Source organism: Dermochelys coriacea, chromosome 3 (assembly GCF_009764565.3).
Source record: "Dermochelys coriacea isolate rDerCor1 chromosome 3, rDerCor1.pri.v4, whole genome shotgun sequence".
Classification (NCBI taxonomy): domain Eukaryota; kingdom Metazoa; phylum Chordata; order Testudines; family Dermochelyidae; genus Dermochelys; species Dermochelys coriacea.
Genome location: NC_050070.1, coordinates 92,362,755 through 92,387,188, shown reverse-complemented (window position 1 = coordinate 92,387,188; position 24,434 = coordinate 92,362,755). Strand labels below are relative to the sequence as shown.

At 41.9% G+C, this 24,434-nt stretch overlaps 1 protein-coding gene across 12 annotated transcripts in view; it reads left to right on the top strand.

Moving 5' to 3' along the window:
* Window positions 1-24,434, top strand: part of FAM184A (family with sequence similarity 184 member A) — a 189,890-nt gene that overhangs the window by 83,823 nt on the left and 81,633 nt on the right. For all 12 annotated transcript variants that reach the window (XR_006279942.1, XR_006279944.1, XR_006279943.1 and 9 more), the window contains 3 exons: window positions 8,212-8,393; window positions 9,457-9,654; window positions 21,127-21,249. Coding sequence is in view for 9 of the 12 variants with exons in the window: in XM_038394939.2 (XP_038250867.1) it covers window positions 8,212-8,393; window positions 9,457-9,654; window positions 21,127-21,249 (503 nt within the window). In the remaining 3 variants the exon portion in view is untranslated. The remainder of the gene's footprint in view (window positions 1-8,211; window positions 8,394-9,456; window positions 9,655-21,126; window positions 21,250-24,434) is intronic.

The window sequence follows — 24,434 nt, the reverse complement described above, 5'->3', positions numbered from 1 at the left end:
TGTAACACTTTCACCCCTAGAGCTCACAAGGAATGAAAAAAAAAAAACAGTTCCAAGTCTGTAGGATTCGTGAGAACTGATAGGCCTACTTCATCCCCAGCTCCTTTGGGGACTTAAAAGCAGCACAAGATCCTGTCTAAGGCATTCTGCTACTGGAGTGAAATCTAAAATCATGTTACCAAGGAAACCACTGTCGTCAGATTTGATGGTGCAACAAAGCAGGTCCCTGCTGGTGTCAGCCTCTGTTAGCACAGCCACACCTCAGGAATGCAGTCCTTCGGATCTGTCATCTCCAGTCCCTAGCCAGAAGGTGACAGACCTTGCAGGTATCTGTCTGCTGGCAGAGTCTGCACACTGAAACCTCTTGGCTCTCATGGCCTCCGTTCCAAGACGGCCTTTGGAACACAGGCCCAAAACCAAAGGCTCATGGTGATTATGAATCCCAAACAAAGCATCATACCCCAATTTCATGAGTGTGGCAGTTACAAAGTATATTACTGGAGACACCTCAGAACCATCCACTTCCACTATTACAATAGTGGTACAAGTACATAAACCAGACATGCAGTCGGAACCATACTCTGATCCAAAGGCCTCCCCTGTTTAGGGATCCTTCAGGGGGGAAAAGATAAGGGAATTAAAAGAAGAATAGAAGACTGATATCCTTACTCCCTCGTCTTCACTCAAAAAGAAAAGAGAAAAGGAGTACTTGTGGCACCTTAGAGACTAACAAATTTATTAGAGCATAAGCTTTCGTGAGCTACAGCTCACTTCATCGGATGCTGTAGCTCACGAAAGCTTATGCTCTAATAAATTTGTTAGTCTCTAAGGTGCCACAAGTACTCCTTTTCTTTTTGCGAATACAGACTAACACGGCTGCTACTCTGAAAAAAAAGAAAAGAAACACCCCCGCTCAGTTACAGATTTCCCCTCACATTTGGCTCCCTACACACAAACACACACGCGTGCGCTCTCGCTCCAGATTCCCCGGAGAACTGACCTTCACTATTTTCTATACTGTACTTACCAAGGCCACTACTGTCTCTAGTTTGAGCTATGTCAGATCCACATTTGGATCCAAAAAGAAAAGGAGTATTTGTGGCACCTTAGAGACTAACAAATTTATTTGAGCATAAGCTTGCATGAGCTACAGCTCACTTCATCGGATGCATTTGGTGGAAAATACAGTGGGGAGATTTATATACACACACAGAGAACATGAAACAATGGGTTTTATCATACACACTGTAAGGAGAGTGATCACTTAAGATGAGCCAGCAGCGGGGGGGGAGGGAGGAAAACCTTTCATGGTGACAAGCAAGGTAGGCCATTTCCAGCAGTTAACAAGAATATCTGAGGGGGGGTGGGGTGGGGGGGAGAAATAACATGGGGAAATAGTTTTACTTTATGTAATGACTCATCCATTCCCAGTCTTTATTCAAGCCTAAGTTAATTGTATCCAGTTTGCAAATTAATTCCAATTCAGCAGTCTCTCGTTGGAGTCTGTTTTTGAAGCTTTTTTGTTGAAGTATAGCCACTCTTAGGTCTGTGATCGAGTGACCAGAGAGATTGAAGTGTTCTCCAACTGGTTTTTGAATGTTATAATTCTTGACGTCTGATTTGTGTCCATTCATTCTTTTACGTAGAGACTGTCCAGTTTGGCCAATGTACATGGCAGAGGGGCATTGCTGGCACATGATGGCATATATCACATTGGTAGATGCGCAGGTGAACGAGCCTCTGATAGTGTGGCTGATGTGATTAGGCCCTATGATGGTGTCCCCTGAACAGATGTGGATAGAGTTGACTGTGCGGATTTGTTCTTGTGCTTTTTCAGGGAGTATCTTGAGCAAATGCTGTAGTTTCTATTGGTAACTCTCAGTGGGATCAGAGGGTAATGGCTTGTAGAAAGTGGTGTTGGAGAGCTGCCTAGTAGCCTCTTGTTCATATTCCGACCTATTCATGACGACGACAGCACCTCAATAGGTCGGAATATGAACAAGAGGCTACTAGGCAGCTCTCCAACACCACTTTCTACAAGCCATTACCCACTGATCCCACTGAGGGTTACCAATAGAAACTACAGCATTTGCTCAAGATACTCCCTGAAAAAGCACAAGAACAAATCTGCACAGTCAACTCTATCCACATCTATTCAGGGGACACCATCATAGGGCCTAATCACATCAGCCACACTATCAGAGGCTCGTTCACCTGCGCATCTACCAATGTGATATATGCCATCATGTGCCAGCAATGCCCCTCTGCCATGTACATTGGCCAAACTGGACAGTCTCTACGTAAAAGAACGAATGGACACAAATCAGACGTCAAGAATTATAACATTCAAAAACCAGTTGGAGAACACTTCAATCTCTCTGGTCACTCGATCACAGACCTAAGAGTGGCTATCCTTCAACAAAAAAGCTTCAAAAACAGACTCCAACGAGAGACTGCTGAATTGGAATTAATTTGCAATCTGCATACAATTAAATTAGGCTTGAATAGAGACTGGGAGTGGATGAGTCATTACATAAAGTAAAACTATTTCCCCATGTTATTTCTCCCCCCCACCCCACCCCACCCCACCCCCCACTGTTCCTCAGATGTTCTTATAGATCCTTAGATTCATAGATACTAAGGTCAGAAGGGACCACTCTGATCATCTAGTCCGACGTCCTGCACAGTGCAGGCCACAGAATGTCACCCACCCACTCCTATGAAAAACCTCACCCATGTCTGAGCTATTGAAGTCCTCAAATCATGGTTCAAAGACTTCAAGGAGCAGAGAAGCCTCCCTCCAGTCAACCATGCCCCATGCTACAGAGGAAGGCAAAAAACCTCCAGGGCCTCTCCAATCTGCCCTGGAGGAAAAGTCCCTCCCGACCCCAAACATGGCAATCAGCCAAACCGTGAGCACATGGGCAAGATTCACCAGCCAGATACCCAGGAAAGAGTTTTCTATAGTAAATCAGATCCCATCCATCTAATATCCCATCTCAGGGGATTTGGCCTATTTACCCTGAATATTTAAAGATCAATTACTTACCAAAATCCCATTATCCCATCATACCATCTCCTCCATAAACTTATCGAGTAGAATCTTAAAACCAGATAGATCTTTTGCCCCCACTGCTTCCCTTGGAAGGCTATTCCAAAACTTCACTCCTCTGATGGTTAAAAACCTTCGTCTGATTTCAAGTCTAAACTTCCTGGTGGCCAGTTTATACCCATTTGTTCTTGTGTCCACATTGGTGCTGAGCTTAAATAATTCCTCTCCCTCTCCTGTATTTATCCCTCTGATATATTTATAGAGAGCAATCATATCTCCCCTCAACCTTCTTTTAGTTAGGCTAAACAAGCCAAGCTCCTTAAGTCTCCTTTCATAAGACAAGTTTTCCATTCCTCGGATCATCCTAGTAGCCCTTCTCTGTACCTGCTCCAGTTTGAATTCATCCTTTTTAAACATGGGAGACCAGAACTGCACACAGTATTCTAGGTGAGGTCTCACCAGTGCCTTGTATAACGGTACTAAAACCTCCTTATCCCTACTGGAAATGCCTCTCCTGATGCATCCCAAAACCACATTAGCTTTTTTCACAGCCATATCACATTGGCAGCTCATAGTCATCCTATGATCAACCAATACTCCAAGGTCCTTCTCCTCTTCCGTTACTTCTAATTGATGCGTCCCCAACTTGTAACTAAAATTCTTGTTATTAATCCCTAAATACATAACCTTACACTTCTCACTATTAAATTTCATCCTATTACTATTACTCCAGTTTACAAGGTCATCCAGATCCTCCTGTATAATATCCCGATCCTTCTCCGAATTGGCAATACCTCCCAGCTTTGTATCATCTGCAAACTTTATTAGCACACTCCCATTTTTTGTGCCAAGGTCAGTAACAAAAAGATTAAATAAGATTGGTCCCAAAACCGATCCCTGAGGAACTCCACTGGTAACCTCCCTCCAACCTGACAGTTCGCCTTTCAGTAGGATCCGTTGCAGTCTCCCCTTTAACCAATTCCTTATCCACCTTCTGATGTTCATATTGATCCCCATCTTCTCCAATTTAACTAATAATTCCCCATGTGGCACGGTATCAAATGCCTTACTGAAATCTAGGTAAATTAGATCCACTGCATTTCCTTTATCTAAAAAATCTGTTACTTTTTCAAAAAAGGAGATTAAGTTGGTTTGGCACGATCTACCTTTTGTAAAAGCATGTTGTATTTTGTCCCATTTACCATTGACTTCAATGTCCTTAACTAATTTCTCCTTCAAAATTTTTTCCAGGACCTTGCGTACTACAGATGTCAAACTAACTGGCCTGTAGTTACCCGGATCACTTTTTTTCCCTTTCTTAAAAATAGGAACTATATTAGCAATTCTCCAATCATTCGGTACTACTCCTGAGTTTACAGATTCATTAAAAATTCTTGCTAATGGGCTTGCAATTTCAAGTGCCAATTCCTTTAATATTCTTGGATGAAGATTATCTGGGCCCCCCGATTTAGTCCCATTAAGCTGTTTCAGTTTCGCTTCTACCTCTGATATGGTAATATCTACCTCTATATCCTCCTTCCCATTTGTCATGCTACCATTATCCCCAAGATCCTCTTTAGCCTTATTAAAGACTGAGGCAAAGTATTTGTTTAGATATTGGGCCATGCCTAGATTATCTTTAACCTCCGCTCCATCCTCAGTGTTAAGCGGCCCCACTTCTTCCTTCTTAGTTTTCTTCTTATTTATATGGCTTTTACTTTCAGTAGGACCTTTTACTATTGGTTTTAATTCCCTTTGCAAGGTCCAACTCTACTCGACTTTTAGCCTCTCTCACTTTATCCCTACATCTTCTGACCTCAATTAGGTAGCTTTCCTTGCTGATCCCTCCCATCTTCCACTCCCTGTATGCTTTCTGCTTCTTCTTAATCACCTCTCTAAGATGCTTGCTCATCCAGCTTGGTCTACAACTCCTTCCTATGAATTTTTTCCCCTTTCTTGGGATACAGGCTTCCGATAGCTTCTGAAGTTTTGATTTAAAGTAATCCCAGGCCTCCTCTACCTTTAGATCCATAAGTTCTTCAGTCCAATCCATTTCCCTAACTAATTTCCTTAATTTTTGAAAGTCAGCCCTTTTGAAATCAAAAGCCCTAGTTGCAGATTTATTTTTGTTAATCCTTCCATTTAGTTTGAACTGAATTAGCTCATGATCACTTGAGCCAAGTCCCCTACAACCATTTCTTCTATGAGGTCCTCGCTACTCACCAAAATTAAATCTAAAATGGCATCCCCTCTAGTCGGTTCAGCAACTACTTGATGAAGGAATCCATCAGCTATCGCATCTAGGAAAATCTGAGCCCTATTATTATTACTAGCACTGGTCCTCCAGTCTATATCTGGGAAGTTAAAGTCTCCCATGATCACGCAGTTTCCATTAGTATTTACTTGATTAAAGACATTAAAAAGGGCTCTATCCATATCCAAATTAGATCCCGGAGGTCTATAGCACACCCCAAGCACTATCGTAGGAGAGGCTTTACTAGTTTTCTTCCCCAATATAATTTTTGCCCAGACAGACTCTGTCTTATCCATTGCATCGCTTCTTATTTCTTTACATTCTAACTCATCATTGATATACAATGCTACTCCACCCCCTTTACCTTTGTTTCTGTCTTCCCTAAACAGCACATACCCTTCAATACCTGTAGTCCAGTCATGACTACTATTCCACCATGTTTCTGTTATCCCTATAATATCTGGTTTCACTTCCTGTACCAGTAGCTTTAGTTCCTCCATTTTGTTACCTAGACTCCTCGCATTGGTGTACAAACATCTTAATTTTTGCTGTTTGGCCTCGCTCACATTTTGTACCCTATTAGGCACAGTCATTCTACAGCCAGTATAACCTATTAGACTAGTATCCACACCGCCCTCGCTCCTTATATACATTCTCCTACCCACGGCTGTATCCTTTCTTACTTCATCTTCTTCCCTCTCAATGCTAAAATCTGGCGTGGAGATTTTCTGGACATCTCCCATCCATCTCCCCCCAATTCCTAGTTTAAAGCTCTCTTTATCAGTTGTGCCAGCCTCGATCCTAGAAGTCTATTTCCTTCTTTACTGAGATGAAGTCCATCCCGAGAGAACTGACCTCTGTCCGTGAATGCCTCCCAGTGGCCATACATCCCAAAGCCCTCCTCATAGCACCACTGCCTAAGCCATCTGTTGACAGTCATAATCTTGTCAGACCTTTGTTGCCCTTCTCTAGGAACAGGAAGGATCCCGCTAAAGATCACCTGAGCCTCAATTTCCTTAAGCGTCTTCCCCAGCCTAGCATAGTCTCCCTTAATACTTTCCAGCGAGAATCTGGCTGTATCATTTGTTCCCACATGAAGGATAATTAGGGGATTCTTTCCCGCTCCCTTTAGGATCCTTTTCAACCTCAGGTCTACATCCCGTATCTTAGCACCCGGAAGACAGCACACCCTTCTATTCTCAGGATCAGCTCTAGTTACAGGCCTGTCTACTCTTCTCAATAAAGAGTCCCCGATCACATAGACCTGCCTTTTCCTGGTGACAGTGCTATTCTCCAGTCTCTCCCCTGTTCCCTCTGGCTGCAAGTTCTTTTCATTCCTATTTTCCCTTACAATCCTCTTCAACCCATCCTGTATCCTCCTGGGGCTCATATTTGGTGTAGTCTCCCTTGACTCTTCCCCTTTTTCTATAGGGCTAGCCTCTCTTCTCTTCTCCCTTATCCTTCCACCTTCAGCAACTACCTGCTGAGCTCCTTCTTCATTTTCCAACTCTGCAAACCTGTTCCTAAGCTTTATTTCTCCTTCACTAGCCCATCTTTTTCTCTGCCTGGTTCTTTGAGTCACATGTTTCCACTGTCCACTTTCCTCATCCAGTCTCCCCTCAAAATTCCCCAGCCCTGCTTCCATCTGCGAGTCTGAGCTTTTCCCTTCAGATACCTCATATCTTTGCTCCATCATCTGCTCAAACCCCTTCCTAAACTCAACCAGACTTTCCACCTGCATCTCCAAACCTCAGATCTTTTCCTCCATCAGCTCTATCAGACGGCATTTCATGCAGACAAAACTCTTACCGGTTCCCCCTTCCAGGATCATGTACATACCACAGCTTCCACATCCAGTTATCCTCAATGTGTCTTTCACTGCAGGAGTCACTCCCACAGCTGCCTCTGTAATCTCCTTCCCACCTAAATCCTGTTAATCTGGGAAACACAAGCCACACCAAAAAGACCACACCCCCCCCAGCAAAAGTAAACCCCAAACAAGCACCACAAGCCAAACACCCCTTACATACTCTCACTACAAACTCCCCTGTTTAGAGCTCTGTTTGCTAGCTCCTGTGCCACTGCAGCTGTCCATGCTGCTGCCTGCCTGGCTGGCTACCTTTATAGGGCCCCTAATCAGAAGCCCCACCCCCTAGGCAGGGCTCAGCTGCTCTCTCAGCACAAAGCCCCACCCCCTAATCAGGCTCACCTGCTCTCCCAGCACAAAACCCCTACACACACACAAATACAAATACTAAAAATACAAAACCAAGTACAACTACTTCTTGTTAACTGCTGGAAATGGCCTACTTTGCTAGTCACCATGAAAGGTTTTCCTCCTTTTCCCCCCCTGCTGCTGGTGATGGCTCATCTTAAGTGATCACTCTCCTTACAGTGTGTATGATAAAACCCATTGTTTCATGTTCTCTGTGTGTGTATATAAATGTCCCCTTTGTATTTTCCACCAAATGCATCCGATGAAGTGAGCTGTAGCTCATGAAAGCTTATGCTCAAATAAATTTGTTAGTCTCTAAGGTGCCACAAATACTCCTTTTCTTTTTTGCGAATACAGACTAACACAGCTGCTACTCTGAAACTTTCTTCTTCAGAGTGCTAATTTAAACTTTGAACCTTGAAGAGGCAGTGGAAGGAACTAAGGAGACAAGATTATCATGCCCTCTTTTTATACCCTTGCCCTCCAAACATTCAGGAACAGTGATGAGGAAGGGAAAGGAGGTGGGATGACAGCACTCCAATGGGAACTGCTGCAAGAAGGTTCCACTGTCAGAGTTGCATCACTGAACATCACTTGGGTGGGAATGTGCAGAGTCCATTTGTCAGAATTTGGGTTACAGGTGAATAATCTTCGTATCTGAGATTTTAAATGGTTGTTTTCTTTTTGTAGGTCACATTGGAATTCTTCAAGCTACACAGATGACACAGGAAGTTACAATAAGAGATTTGGAATCAGAAAAATCTAGATTAAAAGAGAAACTATCTCAGCTGGAAGAGGAAAGAAATCTATTGCAGAGCAGAACACAAAGTCTGGATGAAAGACAAAGGCAGCAGATTCTGGCACTGGAAAAAGTAAAACAACAAAACCAGTTCTTTCTATTTTAAAACAACAAAATAGAATTCTAGAATTCTAACTGGAAATATTAATGAATTCTGAAATATCCTAACTCTTTTAAAAGACTGGAGTGACTGACTGACTGGAGCAGTGATAGCACATTACACTGCGCTGTGAGGCACATATGGTACTGCCAACTTTTAAAGTTACTAATGTAGATCGTGTGCATTGCAGAGTTGAAGGTGATAGTTTCAGCTGAGATGAAGACAGAGAGGAGGCAGGTGCAGTGTTATCCAAACTGATTTCTAGCATCTGCTGTGCTGCTTGATTCTTGAAGCAGATTGCCAATAATCTTCCTATATGTCTCGTCTCCCAGAGTGCCTCCGTGAGGTGGGAATGGGGTTGAGGTCAAGGAAAAATTGAAAATCAGTAAGCCTTGAGAATGTATGTGCAGATACCCAATAGGCCCATGACAGGGCAAATATAGCAAACTAAAACTTGAGCTAATGTATAATGATTCTTTAATTGTTTCTTTCTGTTCCCATCAGTTAAGATCATGATGATGATATAGGTTACATATAAAGTAATGGAACTGAGAAACGCGTACTGGTTTAAACTGTTATGTTGTTTGAACAACCTTCCTTCTGACTTTTGTCGAGAGAGGGCATCATAATAATGAATTTCCTCCTTGCCTCACTACACACCAGCACTGGTTCAAAACTAAAATAAGAAAGAAAAAGGACTAGTCTCCAAAACCATGTTTGTATCTCAGAGAATAATGAATTGGAAATTGCCTGTAGATCTGAAATTCGTCTGCTGTTCCTTTATAAGATAAAATAGAGCAAAAAAAGAGACAGTAGATTTTAACCTCTTATACTTAGTCTATAATTGAAATACCTTTTTGAGTATAGTTTAAAGATCTGGTTTAAGGGTATTTATTCTATGCTACATATATATGAAGTATAATTGTTTTTGATTATTTGTGTAAAACTTCTAGTTTTTCCTTTTTTTCTCCTTACTGAAATAGACAAACACTTAAAAATAGGTGATTTGGAATTTTTTGTTGTCTGGCTTTTACAGAAGGTAAATGAAGCAAGGGAAACACAACGAGAGTATTATGAGAAAGAGCTGATAAAGCTGCAAACCAAATTGGAAGGGGAGGCTGCACAGTTAAATGAGGCTCATTCTAAGACCTTGGAAGAATTGGCATGGAAACACCACACTGCGATTGAGGCTGCACACAGCAATGCTACCAAGGAAAAGAAAAAGCTGCAGCTGGTAAGTTAGGAAGAAAACAAACCATGTTCCAAGTAAGAAAGGGTGTTTAGCCAAACTATGATAAAATGGTGTATGCATATGGATAGCATGTATTAATTCCCTTACTTCATTAATTTCATATTTATCCCTAATTCTCCTAAGAGAGCTTGACTCTGGTATATTTGAATTTGTAAAGAATAACAAAGGGAATTCTAGTGCTTGGGGGTCCTTTTCTATACAACCATGCACACTGCAGTTTCTAAATGAAATATGGACAAGTTAAGGGTGATATAGCAGTCCTAGTTGCATTAGCTAACTTGCTTATTGATTTAAATACATGTATACAGCAAAGCCATAGTTGCACCTTTATGGTTAGGAAAAATAGTATATTAAAGATTACTCTTCAAACTTTTTTGGAAAAGTGAACATACTTTTGACAAGATGCAGGAGCAATCTTTGTTGCCCATTGAACACATAGTTAATTTCAGGATAGCTTCCCCATGTCCTTGCACAGGTGCTTGGGGAAAGAACTATGGGCCTAATACATAAATCAGTGAAGTCACTGAGAGTCTTTCCATATCCTCAGTGAGATGAGGATCTAGCTGTTTAGTAGTGGCTGCATCGCACACAGTGGAAGGAAAATGCCTTTGATAGAGCTCCAGATCTAGAGTTGTAGGACTGGGTTGAACTTCAAGGTAAAGAGTTTTTGCTGCTGCATTATTGCTTTGTTAAAATATATTTCTTTGTTATGAACACTAACACTTAAGGAGAATAATTTCTGACTGAAGCTGTTTTCCTTTTGTATTGAGTATTTCCAATATTTTTCAGTGCCTACCTGTTCTGTATTGTCTATGGATTTGGCCAATTAAAATATTTCTAGGCCTTATAGGTGGATTATTATTGTAGATTTTCTAAACTGTGCTTTGCTCCCATCTACTTTCAGTGTTGGTTTGTTTGTTTGTTTGTTGGTCTTATAAATTATTTTAGTTTTGATTTTGGAAGATGTGCAGAATACACGGTGGTTCTTAAAATATTTTCACCAAGTCATTATATTGGCATAGAAAAGACCTTTATTTGTTAGCATGCAGTTGTTGATGGGGGAAGGTGGATTTGACTCCCTGGGAATAGAGAAATATTAATGAGCTATGGAGCCTTTAAGCTGTAGGTTACCAGTGGGAATCCAACAAAGATAGGTTGTTGCTGAAAGTTGTAGACATCTAATGGTTGTTTAGTGGCCATTGTGAAATGAGAGAGACAGGGTAGCTGAGGCAATATCTTTTATTGGACCGGCTTCTGTTGGTGGAAGATACAAGCTTTCAAGCTTGACGGAGCTCTTCTTCTGGTCTGGGGAAGGTAACCACAGTGTCTATGCAAAATACAAGTTGGGACAGATTGTTAAGCTTAAGGAGTTGACACATGCTGTAGGAGACCATTTAAAATGAAGTGGGCAACTAGGGGTTAAAAATTGTTGTAATGAGTCATAAAAATAGTCTCTCTGTTGAGTCCATGGTTTTCAGTGTCTAGCAGAGTTATGAATTTAAGTTTTCAGGCTTGCCTTTTTGAAGGTGTTGAGCAGGTTTCCGTTGAGGATAGGAAGGAGAGGTCAGATAGGGAGTGATTGCTTTGTGAAAAGTGTATACCACGGGTCAGCAACCTTTCAGAAGTGGTGTGCTGAGTCTTCATTTATTCACTTTTTAATTTAAGGTTTCGCATACCAGTAATAAATTTTTGTTTTTTTAGAAGGTCTCTCTCTATGCAGACAGCTGCAGCGGCACAGGAGCTAGCAAACAGAGCTCTAAACAGGGGAGTTTGAGTGGGAGTTCTGTTGGAGGAGAAGGTAGTTGTACTTGGTTTTGTATTTTTAGTATTTGTATTTGTGTGTGTAGAGGTTTTGTGCTGGGAGAGCAGCTGAGCCTGATTAGGGGGTGGGGCTTTGTGCTGAGAGAGCAGCTGAGCCCTGCCTAGGGGGTGGGGCTTCTGACTAGGGGCCCTATAAAGGTAGCCAGCCAGGCAGGCAGCGGCACAGGAGCTAGCAAACAGAGCTCTAAACAGGGGAGTTTGGCTTGTGGTGCTTGTTTGGGGTTTGCTTTTGCTGGGGGGTGTGTGGTCTTTTTGCTGTGGCTTGTGTTTCCCAGATTAACAGGATTTAGGTGGGAAGAAGATGACAGATACAGAGGCAGCTGTGGGAGTGACTCCTGCAGTGAAAGACACATTGAGGATGACTGGATGTGGAAGCTGTGGTATGTACATGATCCTGGAGGGGGGAACCGGTAAGAGTTTTTTCTGCATGAAATGCCGTCTGATAGAGCTGATGGAGGAAAAATTCTGAGGTTTGGAGATGCAGGTGGAAAGTCTGGTTGAGTTTAGGAAGGGGTTTGAGCAGATGATGGAGCAAAGATATGAGGTATCTGAAGGGAAAAGCTCAGACTCACGGATGGAAGCAGGGCTGGGGAATTTTGAGGGGAGACTGGATGAGGAAAGTGGACAGTGGAAACATGTGACTCAAAGAACCAGGCGGAGGAAAAGACGGGCTAGTGAAGGAGAAATAGAGCTTAGGAACAGGTTTGCAGAGTTGGAAAATGAAGAAGGGGCTCAGCAGGTAGTCGCTGAAGGTGGAAGGGTAAGGAAGAAGAGAAGAGAGGCTAGCCCTATAGAAAAAGGGGAAGAGTCAAGGGAGACTACACCAAATATGAGCCCCAGGAGGATACAGGATGTGTTGAAGAGGATTGTAAGGGAAAATAGGAATGGAAAGAACTTGCAGCCAGAGAGAACAGGGGAGAGACTGGAGAATAGCACTGTCACCAGGAAAAGGCAGGTCTATGTGATCGGGGACTCTTTATTGAGAAGAATAGACAGGCCTGTAACTAGAGCTGATCCTGAGAATAGAAGGGTGTGCTGTCTTCCGGGTGCTAAGATACGGGATGTAGACCTGAGGTTGAAAAGGATCCTAAAGGGAGCGGGAAAGAATCCCCTAATTATCCTTCATGTGGGAACAAATGATACGGCTAGATTCTCGCTGGAAAGTATTAAGAGAGACTATGCTAGGCTGGGGAAGACGCTTAAGGAAATTGAGGCTCAGGTGATCTTTAGCGGGATCCTTCCTGTTCCTAGAGAAGGGCAACAAAGGTCTGACAAGATTATGACTGTCAACAGATGGCTTAGGCAGTGGTGCTATAAGGAGGGCTTTGGGATGTATGACCACTGGGAGGCATTCATGGACAGAGGTCAGTTCTCTCGGGATGGACTTCATCTCAGTAAAGAAGGAAATAGACTTCTAGGATCGAGGCTGGCACAACTGATAAAGAGAGCTTTAAACTAGGAATTGGGGGGAGATGGATGGGAGATGTCCAGAAAATCTCCACGCCAGATTTTAGCATTGAGAGGGAAGAAGATGAAGTAAGAAAGGATACAGCCGTGGGTAGGAGAATGTATATAAGGAGCGAGGGCGGTGTGGATACTAGTCTAATAGGTTATACTGGCTGTAGAATGACTGTGCCTAATAGGGTACAAAATGTGAGCGAGGCCAAACAGCAAAAATTAAGATGTTTGTACACCAATGTGAGGAGTCTAGGTAACAAAATGGAGGAACTAGAGCTACTGGTGCAGGAAGTGAAACCAGATATTATAGGGATAACAGAAACATGGTGGAATAGTAGTCATGACTGGACTACAGGTATTGAAGGGTATGTGCTGTTTAGGAAAGACAGAAACAAAGGTAAAGGGGGTGGAGTAGCATTGTATATCAATGATGAGTTAGAATGTAAAGAAATAAGAAGCGATGCAATGGATAAGACAGAGTCTGTCTGGGCAAAAATTATATTGGGGAAGAAAACTAGTAAAGCCTCTCCTACGATAGTGCTTGGGGTGTGCTATAGACCTCCGGGATCTAATTTGGATATGGATAGAGCCCTTTTTAATGTCTTTAATCAAGTAAATACTAATGGAAACTGCGTGATCATGGGAGACTTTAACTTCCCAGATATAGACTGGAGGACCAGTGCTAGTAATAATAATAGGGCTCAGATTTTCCTAGATGCGATAGCTGATGGATTCCTTCATCAAGTAGTTGCTGAACCGACTAGAGGGGATGCCATTTTAGATTTAATTTTGGTGAGTAGCGAGGACCTCATAGAAGAAATGGTTGTAGGGGACTTGGCTCAAGTGATCATGAGCTAATTCAGTTCAAACTAAATGGAAGGATTAACAAAAATAAATCTGCAACTAGGGTTTTTGATTTCAAAAGGGATGACTTTCAAAAATTAAGGAAATTAGTTAGGGAAATGGATTGGACTGAAGAACTTATGGATCTAAAGGTAGAGGAGGCCTGGGATTACTTTAAATCAAAACTGCAGAAGCTATCGGAAGCCTGTATCCCAAGAAAGGGGAAAAAATTCATAGGAAGGAGTTGTAGACCAAGCTGGATGAGCAAGCATCTTAGAGAGGTGATTAAGAAGAAGCAGAAAGCATACAGGGAGTGGAAGATGGGAGGGATCAGCAAGGAAAGCTACCTAATTGAGGTCAGAAGATGTAGGGATAAAGTGAGAGAGGCTAAAAGTCGAGTAGAGTTGGACCTTGCAAAGGGAATTAAAACCAATAGTAAAAGGTCCTACTGAAAGTAAAAGCCATATAAATAAGAAGAAAACTAAGAAGGAAGAAGTGGGGCCGCTTAACACTGAGGATGGAGCGGAGGTTAAAGATAATCTAGGCATGGCCCAATATCTAAACAAATACTTTGCCTCAGTCTTTAATAAGGCTAAAGAGGATCTTGGGGATAATGGTAGCATGACAAATGGGAAGGAGGATATAGAGGTAGATATTACCATATCAGAGGTAGAAGCGAAACTGAAACAGCTTAATGGGACTAAATCGGGGGGGCCCAGATAATCTTCATCCAAGAATATTAAAGGAATTGGCACTTGAAATTGCAAGCCCATTAGCAAGAATTTTTAATGAATCTGTAAACTCAGGAGTAGTACCGAATGATTGGAGAATTGCTAATATAGTTCCTATTTTTAAGAAAGGAAAAAAAAGTGATCCGGGTAACTACAGGCCAGTTAGTTTGACATCTGTAGTACGCAAGGTCCTGGAAAAAATTTTGAAGGAGAAATTAGTTAAGGACATTGAAGTCAATGGTAAATGGGACAAAATACAACATGGTTTTACAAAAGGTAGATCGTGCCAAACCAACTTAATCTCCTTTTTTGAAAAAGTAACAGATTTTTTAGATAAAGGAAATGCAGTGGATCTAATTTACCTAGATTTCAGTAAGGCATTTGATACCGTGCCACATGGGGAATTATTAGTTAAATTGGAGAAGATGGGGATCAATATGAACATCAGAAGGTGGATAAGGAATTGGTTAAAGGGGAGACTGCAACGGGTCCTACTGAAAGGCGAACTGTCAGGTTGGAGGGAGGTTACCAGTGGAGTTCCTCAGGGATCGGTTTTGGGACCAATCTTATTTAATCTTTTTGTTACTGACCTTGGCACAAAAAATGGGAGTGTGCTAATAAAGTTTGCAGATGATACAAAGCTGGGAGGTATTGCCAATTCGGAGAAGGATCGGGATATTATACAGGAGGATCTGGATGACCTTGTAAACTGGAGTAATAGTAATAGGATGAAATTTAATAGTGAGAAGTGTAAGGTTATGTATTTAGGGATTAATAACAAGAATTTTAGTTACAAGTTGGGGACGCATCAATTAGAAGTAACGGAAGAGGAGAAGGACCTTGGAGTATTGGTTGATCATAGGATGACTATGAGCTGCCAATGTGATATGGCTGTGAAAAAAGCTAATGCGGTTTTGGGATGCATCAGGAGAGGCATTTCCAGTAGGGATAAGGAGGTTTTAGTACCGTTATACAAGGCACTGGTGAGACCTCACCTAGAATACTGTGTGCAGTTCTGGTCTCCCATGTTTAAAAAGGATGAATTCAAACTGGAGCAGGGACAGAGAAGGGCTACTAGGATGATCCGAGGAATGGAAAACTTGTCTTATGAAAGGAGACTTAAGGAGCTTGGCTTGTTTAGCCTAACTAAAAGAAGGTTGAGGGGAGATATGATTGCTCTCTATAAATATATCAGAGGGATAAATACAGGAGAGGGAGAGGAATTATTTAAGCTCAGCACCAATGTGGACACAAGAACAAATGGGTATAAACTGGCCACCAGGAAGTTTAGACTTGAAATCAGACGAAGGTTTTTAACCATCAGAGGAGTGAAGTTTTGGAATAGCCTTCCAAGGGAAGCAGTGGGGGCAAAAGATCTATCTGGTTTTAAGATTCTACTCGATAAGTTTATGGAGGAGATGGTATGATGGGATAATGGGATTTTGGTAAGTAATTGATCTTTAAATATTCAGGGTAAATAGGCCAAATCCCCTGAGATGGGATATTAGATGGATGGGATCTGATTTACTATAGAAAATTCTTTCCTGGGTATCTGGCTCGTGAATCTTGCCCATATGCTCAGGGTTTAGCTGATTGCCATATTTGGGGTCGGGAAGGAATTTTCCTCCAGGGCAGATTGGAGAGGCCCTGGAGGTTTTTTGCCTTCCTCTGTAGCATGGGGCATGGTTGACTTGAGGGAGGCTTCTCTGCTCCTTGAAGTCTTTGAACCATGATTTAAGGACTTCAATAGCTCAGACATGGGTGAGGTTTTTCATAGGAGTGGGTGGATGAGATTCTGTGGCCTGCGCTGTGCAGGAGGTCGGACTAGATGATCAGAATGGTCCCTTTTGACCTTAGCATCTATGAATCTATAAATCTATATATTTATGTAATTTAAACTATTGTCGTATGTAAAGTAAACAAGATTTTCAAAATGTTTAAAAAGCTTCATTTAAAATTAAATTTAAAATGCTGATCTTACACCGTCAGCCCGCTCAGCCCGCTGCCAGCTTGGGGTTCCGTTCAACTAGGCCGGCAGCAGGCTGAGCGGGGTCTGCGGCCGGGACCCCAGCTGCCAAGGGTCTGGCAGCCAGAACCCCAGACTAGCAGTGGGCTGAGCGGCTCAGCCTGCTGCCACTCAGCCCGCTGCCGGTCTGGGGTTCCATTTGCTGGCTTCTGCCAGCCAGGGTCCCAGGTGCCAGAGCCTCTCAACCCGCTGCCAGTCTGGGATCTCGGCCCTGCCCACATAGAGTGGGTACCTACCTTCTCCCTCGTTCTAGCCCATTCTCTTCCTCTCTCTCTGCACTGAGCTAAGGGTGGGAGTGCACTGTGTACAGGGCTGGGGGTTAGGGTGCAGGGTCTGGCCAGGAGCTAGAATGACGGAGGGGGCTCAGGGTTGGGGCAGGAGGTTTGCTTGTGGAGTGCTTACCTGGGCAACTCCCATTTGGTGCGAGGGGTGCAGGTGGAAATGTGTGGGGGAGGTGCAGGAGCTCCCGTTTGGTGCTCAGGGTGGGGGTGCGAATGTGGGGGGTGCAAGAGTCAGGTCATAGGGTGTGGGGGGTGCAAGAGTCAGGGCAGGGGGCTGCGGGTGTGTGAGGAGTGTGATGGAGTCAGGGCTGGGGTCGTGGGGGGGTATAGGGGTCAGGGCAGAGGGCTGGGGTGTGGGCTGGGGTCGTGGCGGTGCTCCCGGCCCCCTGCCCAGAGCGGCTCACAGTAGGGCCTGGAGGGGATATGCCCCGATTCCACCCCACGGCCCCGTCCCCACCTCTTCTCCGCCTCCTCCCCAGAGCAGCGAGTGCACTGAGGCTCCATTTCTCCCCTTCCCGCGCAAGGGCCATCAGCTGATCGGCGGCAGGGAGAGGAGGAGGGGCAGGAACGCAGCACACAGGGGGAAGAGGCAGGGGAGCAGGGAGCTTGCCTGCCCTGCAGCAGTAGCTAGCAGGACCAAGCTTCTTCACCCTGCCCCGCTGGGAGGGCAGGGGTGGAGAAGAGCAGGCCGGGGTGGGCAGAATTTTTAATAGCACGCTGATGCCTGCTTGGGTCCCGGCCTGAGTTTGGCAGCGGGCTGAGCGGGGCTGGCGGCTAGGACCCGGCAGACAGCAGCATACCATTAAAAATCTGCTCGCGTGCCGTCTTTGGCATGCGTGCCGTAGGTTGCCGACCCCTGGTGTACACCCATGGGTGATATGGTGTTTTTGTCTTTTATTGTTTTCTGTGTGAATTCGTTTGAGAGCATGGTGATTGTCTGGTTTCACCCACACAGTTACCGTTGGGGCATTGGTTCAACAGAGACACTGGCTTTATGGCTCATTACAACAATTTGTAACACCCAATTACCTGCAAACCCTTAATTGCCCACTTCATTTTAAGTGATCTCCTATAGCATGTGTAAACTACTTATGCTTACCAGTCTGACCCAACTTTATATTTAGCTTAGACACTCTGGTTACCTTCCCCCACACCTGAAGAAGAACTCTATGAAGCTCAAAAGCTTGTACTTTCCATCAACAGAAGTTGGTCCATTCCTCACTTACGTTGTCTCTCTCTCATATCATGAGACCAATTTGGCTACAACAACGCTACAAACAACTTTGGAATACGAGTTATTGGTCCTGTGTCCATATCACAAATGTCCACCCTCATTGTGGGCTGACTTATTAGGGAACCTTGGCAGAGGATAGGGACTGAGTCAGCATAGAGACTGAACTACTCCCTAGTAAATACTACCTGTCTCAAGTCTAACATGAGACAGGAAGTCCTTGCTGGCTGTTTTGCAAAGATATACTCTGCTGTGGCAAGGATAAAGGAAGGAAGACCCTGAGCATACTTTTGTGAAGAAAGTAGGAAGATAGTGAAAGATGTCAAATTTGGACAAGTTATCATTTATATAAGCCTTTGAAAATCACAATTGGCACATGTTCAGTAGAGGCTGGCTGGGATTTTGCAGCTAAATTCTTCAGATACTGTCTGTACTGAGCATGCTCCATCTCAGGGATGCTGGACTCTCTTTGCAATGGCTGCTGCTAGCTTCTGTGACCAAAGTGATGCTGGGCATCAGAACTGAGAGTAGAAAGACAGTCTCTCCAGTGCTCTCAATACCACTCCCCTCCTTCTCCCTTCCCCCTCCCCCCCAAGCAGCTTGGAACAGGAAAATCTGAATTAGCTGCAGAGGGGACAAGAACTGAGTTAGAATGATGGAGTAGGGTTGGGACAAGGAGCTGGGGGGATTGGGAGATGGGGACTGAGACTAGCTGGGAAAAGGGACTGGGAGACGAGGTGGGGACAGAGACTGGGATTGAGAGCCCAAATGGGAGGAAAGATTGGGACTTGGAGAAGACACATCTCAAATCGGGCATGCAAAATTCATGGACACTTCTGACCTTAATGTTACTGTGTCTTAGTTCTCCATCTATAAAATTAAGAATAATGTCACCCCAGTGAGGCGCTGTGAAAATACATAAATTAATTTTTGTGAACCTCTGAGATACTATAATGACGAGCACTATAGAAAGCCCATAAGGAAATTAATAGTTCAAACTTCAGAGCAGGGTTTGAATAGTGTGACTAAATAAAACCTGGGGCTACACATTGAACAATAAGGATAAACAAAATATTGAATAGCTGCTTATTCACCATCTATCATATGCATAAGGCCCTACCAAATTCACAGCCCATTTTGGTCAATTTCATGGTCATAGAATTTTTAAAATAGTAAATTTCATTATTTCAGATATTTAAATCTGAAATTTCACAGTAACTATAGGTTTCCTGACCCAAAAGGAAGTTGAAGGGGTGGGGGGGGAGATCACAAGGTTATTGTATGGGGGGGGCGGGTGTCATGGTATTGCCACCCTTACTTCTGCACTGCTGCTGGCAGCAGCACTGCCTTCAGAGCTTGACTGGTAGAGAGCAATGGCTGCGAGCTGGGAGCTCAGCCCTGAAGACAGCGCCACTACCAGCAGCTAACACTCTCTGGCCTTCCAGTGCTGAAGACACTGCAGAAGTAAGGGTGGCAATACTGTGACCCTCCCTGACAATAACCTTCTGACCCTCCCCCCCACAACTCCCTTTTGGGTCAGCCCCCCAGTTTGAGGAAACGCTCATCTCCCCTGTGAAATCTGTGTAGTGCAGGGTAAAAGTACACACAAAAAAACAGATTACATGGACGAGACCAGATTTCATGGTCCGTGATGTGTTTTTCCACGGCCACAAATTTAGTAGGGCCCTACCTATGCACTAAATGAGGCAGAGATCCTGTGGAGAAAATAGTATGTGATTATGTAATTTAAAGGTTTATAATACATATTCACAAGGGTGCCAAATTAAGGTTGCATGGAAACTTTAATTCTGTTATTTCTAACTTGTGAGTAACTTGACTTTGCAACTTTAATGTTATTGTAATGTAATTTTTGGACCTAGTAGATTTAAAATAAGTTGCACTGAGATTTGAGCTAGGACTCTTAAATCCTTCAAAATGTTTTGTTTTGTTTTGGGGTTTGCTTTTGTTTTTGTTTTTTGTTTTTTTTACTTTGAAGGCTTTCAGCATGTCTGTGACTTGAAGTTTATTAAAAGTCGGTTTTGCTGCTGTTACATTTTTGTATGTTAAAATAATTTTGTAATATTGCATTATTATAAATTGGAATAATGTTCCATTTTGTCACATTCATGTCCAAAATATTAATAAAAAGCTAGTCTTAAAAATAACTTTAGTTTTTTTTAAAGAGTAACGATTGACACAAACATATATGGCATAGGTTTATGAAACAGTGATGTAAGTCACAGATTGACAGAAGCAGAAAGGCACACATACAATTTATTATTTATTATTAATATTTCATTTTCTAATATTTGTGGTGTTGTTCAAACTGGGGCCTCTGATTAAAATCAGGGCCTTCTTAGGCTAAGTGCTGTATAAACCTGGATATAGATGCAATCCCTGCCCCTCAAAAATTGTAATGTAAGCTAAGTATGAGGGGGAGGGGTGAAAGGTAGACCGTCAAACACATACATTTTCATTACATGAATATCATTTTAGATATTTGGGTATGTTTGCTGTTTGTTTAGTTTTATAATGACATAACAATTATTTACTTTCCCCAACTGCAGCTCAGCTGACTGTCTGACCTCTCAGCTTAGACTTTGAGGTTTTACTGCTTCCTTTTCTGCATTTTATGTAGAAATTAAATACTATGTTATCAAATTTAAAACTCATGTTTGAGGCAATTTACGGTCCCTGAGTTGGTGGAGCCCACGTATATGGGAGACTGAGAGTCTACATTTTTGAATGCTTTGGGCTAATTTACTGCAAAGTAATGATGGTATTATAAAAGGAAATTTTACATACTATTCTTTTTATCTTATCAATAAGGGATGTGGACTAGAAAGTACACAAAAAAGCCATGATCTCCAGAATAACAGGCAAAACTTACCATGATTATAATTCCTTTTGAGATAAGAGAGTTCTTTCTAGGAGTTAAAAGCTGTTGTATTTCTGGAGGAAAACAAACTCTGGTTTTCTTTTTAATACGGTACACCTTTGACATGTAATGACTGCTAAGAATGGATGTAATTTTTCTGTTTTGTTCTTCTGCTTTTTTTTAAGGAATTGGAGCAGCAATTTGAAAAGGAGAAACTACATCTGGAAGGGGATAAGAATCAGCTTAGACAGCAGCTGGAAAATATGAGGGAAGAACTGACAACAAAGCTGACTTCAGCCAATCAGGAGGCAAGAATTTTCTTAGTCAAATTAGCACACTGTCATATGCATTAGCCCACATTTAATCAGTAATGATAGCTTATTCAACTGATTTTATGAATTAGATATTAGACTGGGCCCATGCTGTTGGGCCTTTTTTAGCTCAGTGTCTGTTTTAACGTGAGTATTCCCAAAATATAATTCACTTGACCACTGTCAAAGTATGTTTTTTTTTCTTTTACAGTATATTTTCCTACCAATTAGTGTAGCAAAAGGAAAGGAAACTAAGGTACAAAACGATCATGTAAACAGCTCCATTTATCTCTACTCTGCTCATGTGCAAATCAAGTACTTACTAAATTTCCATGCACAAAATACTTCAAGAGGTAATTTAAAGAAAAAGGCTAGTCTTTTTGGTAACCCAGTTTTTTTATAATTTGTTTGCTGTAAACTGTGGCTAATTTCACAGTATGCAGATCCTTTTTAACGTTTTCTGGGAAAGAAGAATTTAACTCTTATTTCCAATAATAAAATTATCCATTGATACAATATATAGTCATGTATTCCAGGCTACCTAATGATAGTTTTAGTTTGTATTTAAAATGTGACAAATTGGTGGTTTCCGTCAATTTCTTAGTAAGTGTCTGCCTTACAGTTTATATCCAACCAAGTCTTGGCAGAGAAACTCCCAGAGATGGTTCTTTCAGGTCAGACATATTACATTGTTCCATCAGTATATGGAATTTTTTGTCCTGTGTCAGCAAAATACTCAAGTACGTTCTTAAGTCCCATTGACCTCACTGTTCAATGGGATTTATGTGCTTTACTGAATAGGGATGGACTTACGTATGTGCAGAAGGGCTTTGCTGAATTAGGAGTTTGCACCGTTATTTCTCATGTTGTATCGATTCTGTGGATCAGAGAAGATGTCTCTCTAATTCTAACAGTGTGCAACATCAAAAAACACTAAATTCACTCTTTGTTTTTTTAAAAACAGAACTGATTACTTTTGGATGACAGTACAGGATGCAGAATTATAAATTTGCATATTAAACATGTATATTTAGCTATATCTTTCTCCCTACATCTGGTACATCTTCAGCCCCTTTTGAACCTCTCATCTTCAAAGCTCATCAATGTTGCTGTTTAAGCAGTCATAAATGTCACTACTGAACAATGCTTGTCATTGCTGGACACTCCTGAACTCTGGCACTACTGAACAGTTATGGGAATGAGTGTCTTTGCCAGTAGTGCAAGCCTTTTGAGATTGGGAATGGAAGCTTGATCTCTCTCTTGCCAGTTTGAAGGAGTACCAGAAAGCCACTGACCTGTCTGGTTTAATTTTATCTCAGTATAAAAATTATTTTCAGGTTGCTAACATGATCACTTGTGGTATTTGTTTATGTTGCCACTTCACTAGAAAGCTTCCTTATCTCCCTTTTGTCCTCCTAGGGGAGGTACTTTCATGCTATCATTCCAATTTGGTTTTCTTATTGCTGTTTTTAAGCTTGGAAAAAACGATTGTCTCTCAGTAACATAAGCTAAAACCTTCTATATTAAATTTAATTCTTATATTTTTTGCTAATGTGTTCATATCCAGGTGGCAACTAAACAGAGTAGAAAGAGCTGAAATTTTTATTTAGTGAGACTTTACCTTCATTATCCAGCTGCTACCAAACAGGGAATATAATTCACATTTCAAAACAGATTATCATTCTTTATTCAGAAAACACAAGTCCAATCCACTAGAGTAGCTAGTGTACTTTATTCTAGGTTTTCCTTTTTTGTCTTGACTTAGTAAGTAGAAGAGACTGGTGCTCTGCTTACAACAATAATTTACTTCTAGACTTTCATAGGCAAAACTGGGAAAGGGTTTGTAAGCGGTACAATACTGCATTTATTTTCTGTAATTAGTGCAACACTAAATATTCACTGATGCAGAAGAATCTTTCTTGTGAAATGCCAGTTACATCCTTTTATTTTGTCTCTAACATTCCTGTTCATATGTTTACATTTTTTTAATAATATTTTGGCTCTTTACATAAAAGGAAATATATATTTATTACCCTTTCTTTTCATAATGCCATCTGTCTGTTAGTCATGGCCAAAGATGATAACTCGCTCATGACCCTAGACTGTTCATAAAGACAGGCAAAATGGGTGAAATAATATCTTCTTTTGGACCAATTTCTATTGCTGAAAGAGACAAGCTTTCAAGCTTACACAGCGATCTTCTTCAGGTCTGGGCTCTGTGCAAGAAGAGCTCTGTGTAAAATCATAAACTTGTCTCTTTCACCAACTGAAGTTGATCCAATAAAAGATACTACCTCACCTACCTTGTTGCTCCATTGTTCTGGGACCAATATGGCTACAACAACACTGCAGACATAGAGATCACATGCAGTCCCAGGTTATTGAAGTGTTACAGTTTCATCCTATATCTGTGTGCTACAGAGTGTGAAAACTTGTTGATAAAGAAGTGTTGAAATGTGAAGGTGGTAAGCAGCAACATATACATTTACAGCAGGAACAGCCGGCCTATAAGATTATGAAATTGGTATAGAATCAAGTAATACAGTATCTTGAAAAAGCTTATGAGAGGTCCATAATTTCAAAACACCATCATTTGTAACACACAATTCATTGATAAGCAATTATCTTTTGGTAGCTTTGAATAACTTAGGACCTACGGGGTGGGGGGGAAGAGACCAACATGTGACTACTTCTGTATCTAGTATTGTAGAGGTGCCAAATAATTAACTTTTGTGTCACCATTTCAGTTATAAACAAGTATTGTCAGGGGTTTCTGAGGAAGTAGTAAAAAGTTGTTTCAAACTGAAACTTTACAAACCAGGCATGCAATATATCAGAAGCCAAGGTATCATTATACTTTAAATTTTGTGTATTTAATGTTTCGTGGGGAACAGTTGAGAAACAGAGTTGGTCTTACTGTTTTTGAGCAGCCCTGCAAAATAGTAGTGTGCCATTCATCTCTCTGCAAAATATAAACAATTTATTTCCTCCATGGTAACACCATTATACCCAGGGCAGAACTATGGATTTTGGGTAGGGTTATGGAATATTTCTTTGAAATACACCCTGAACTTAGCTGACTCTTTTTAGTGTGTGTGTGTGAGAGAGATGGTAGTGGAAAGCAGGGGGTGTGTGTGTGAGAGAGAGAGAGCTGGTAGTGGAAAGCAGGCATCTTTAAATTC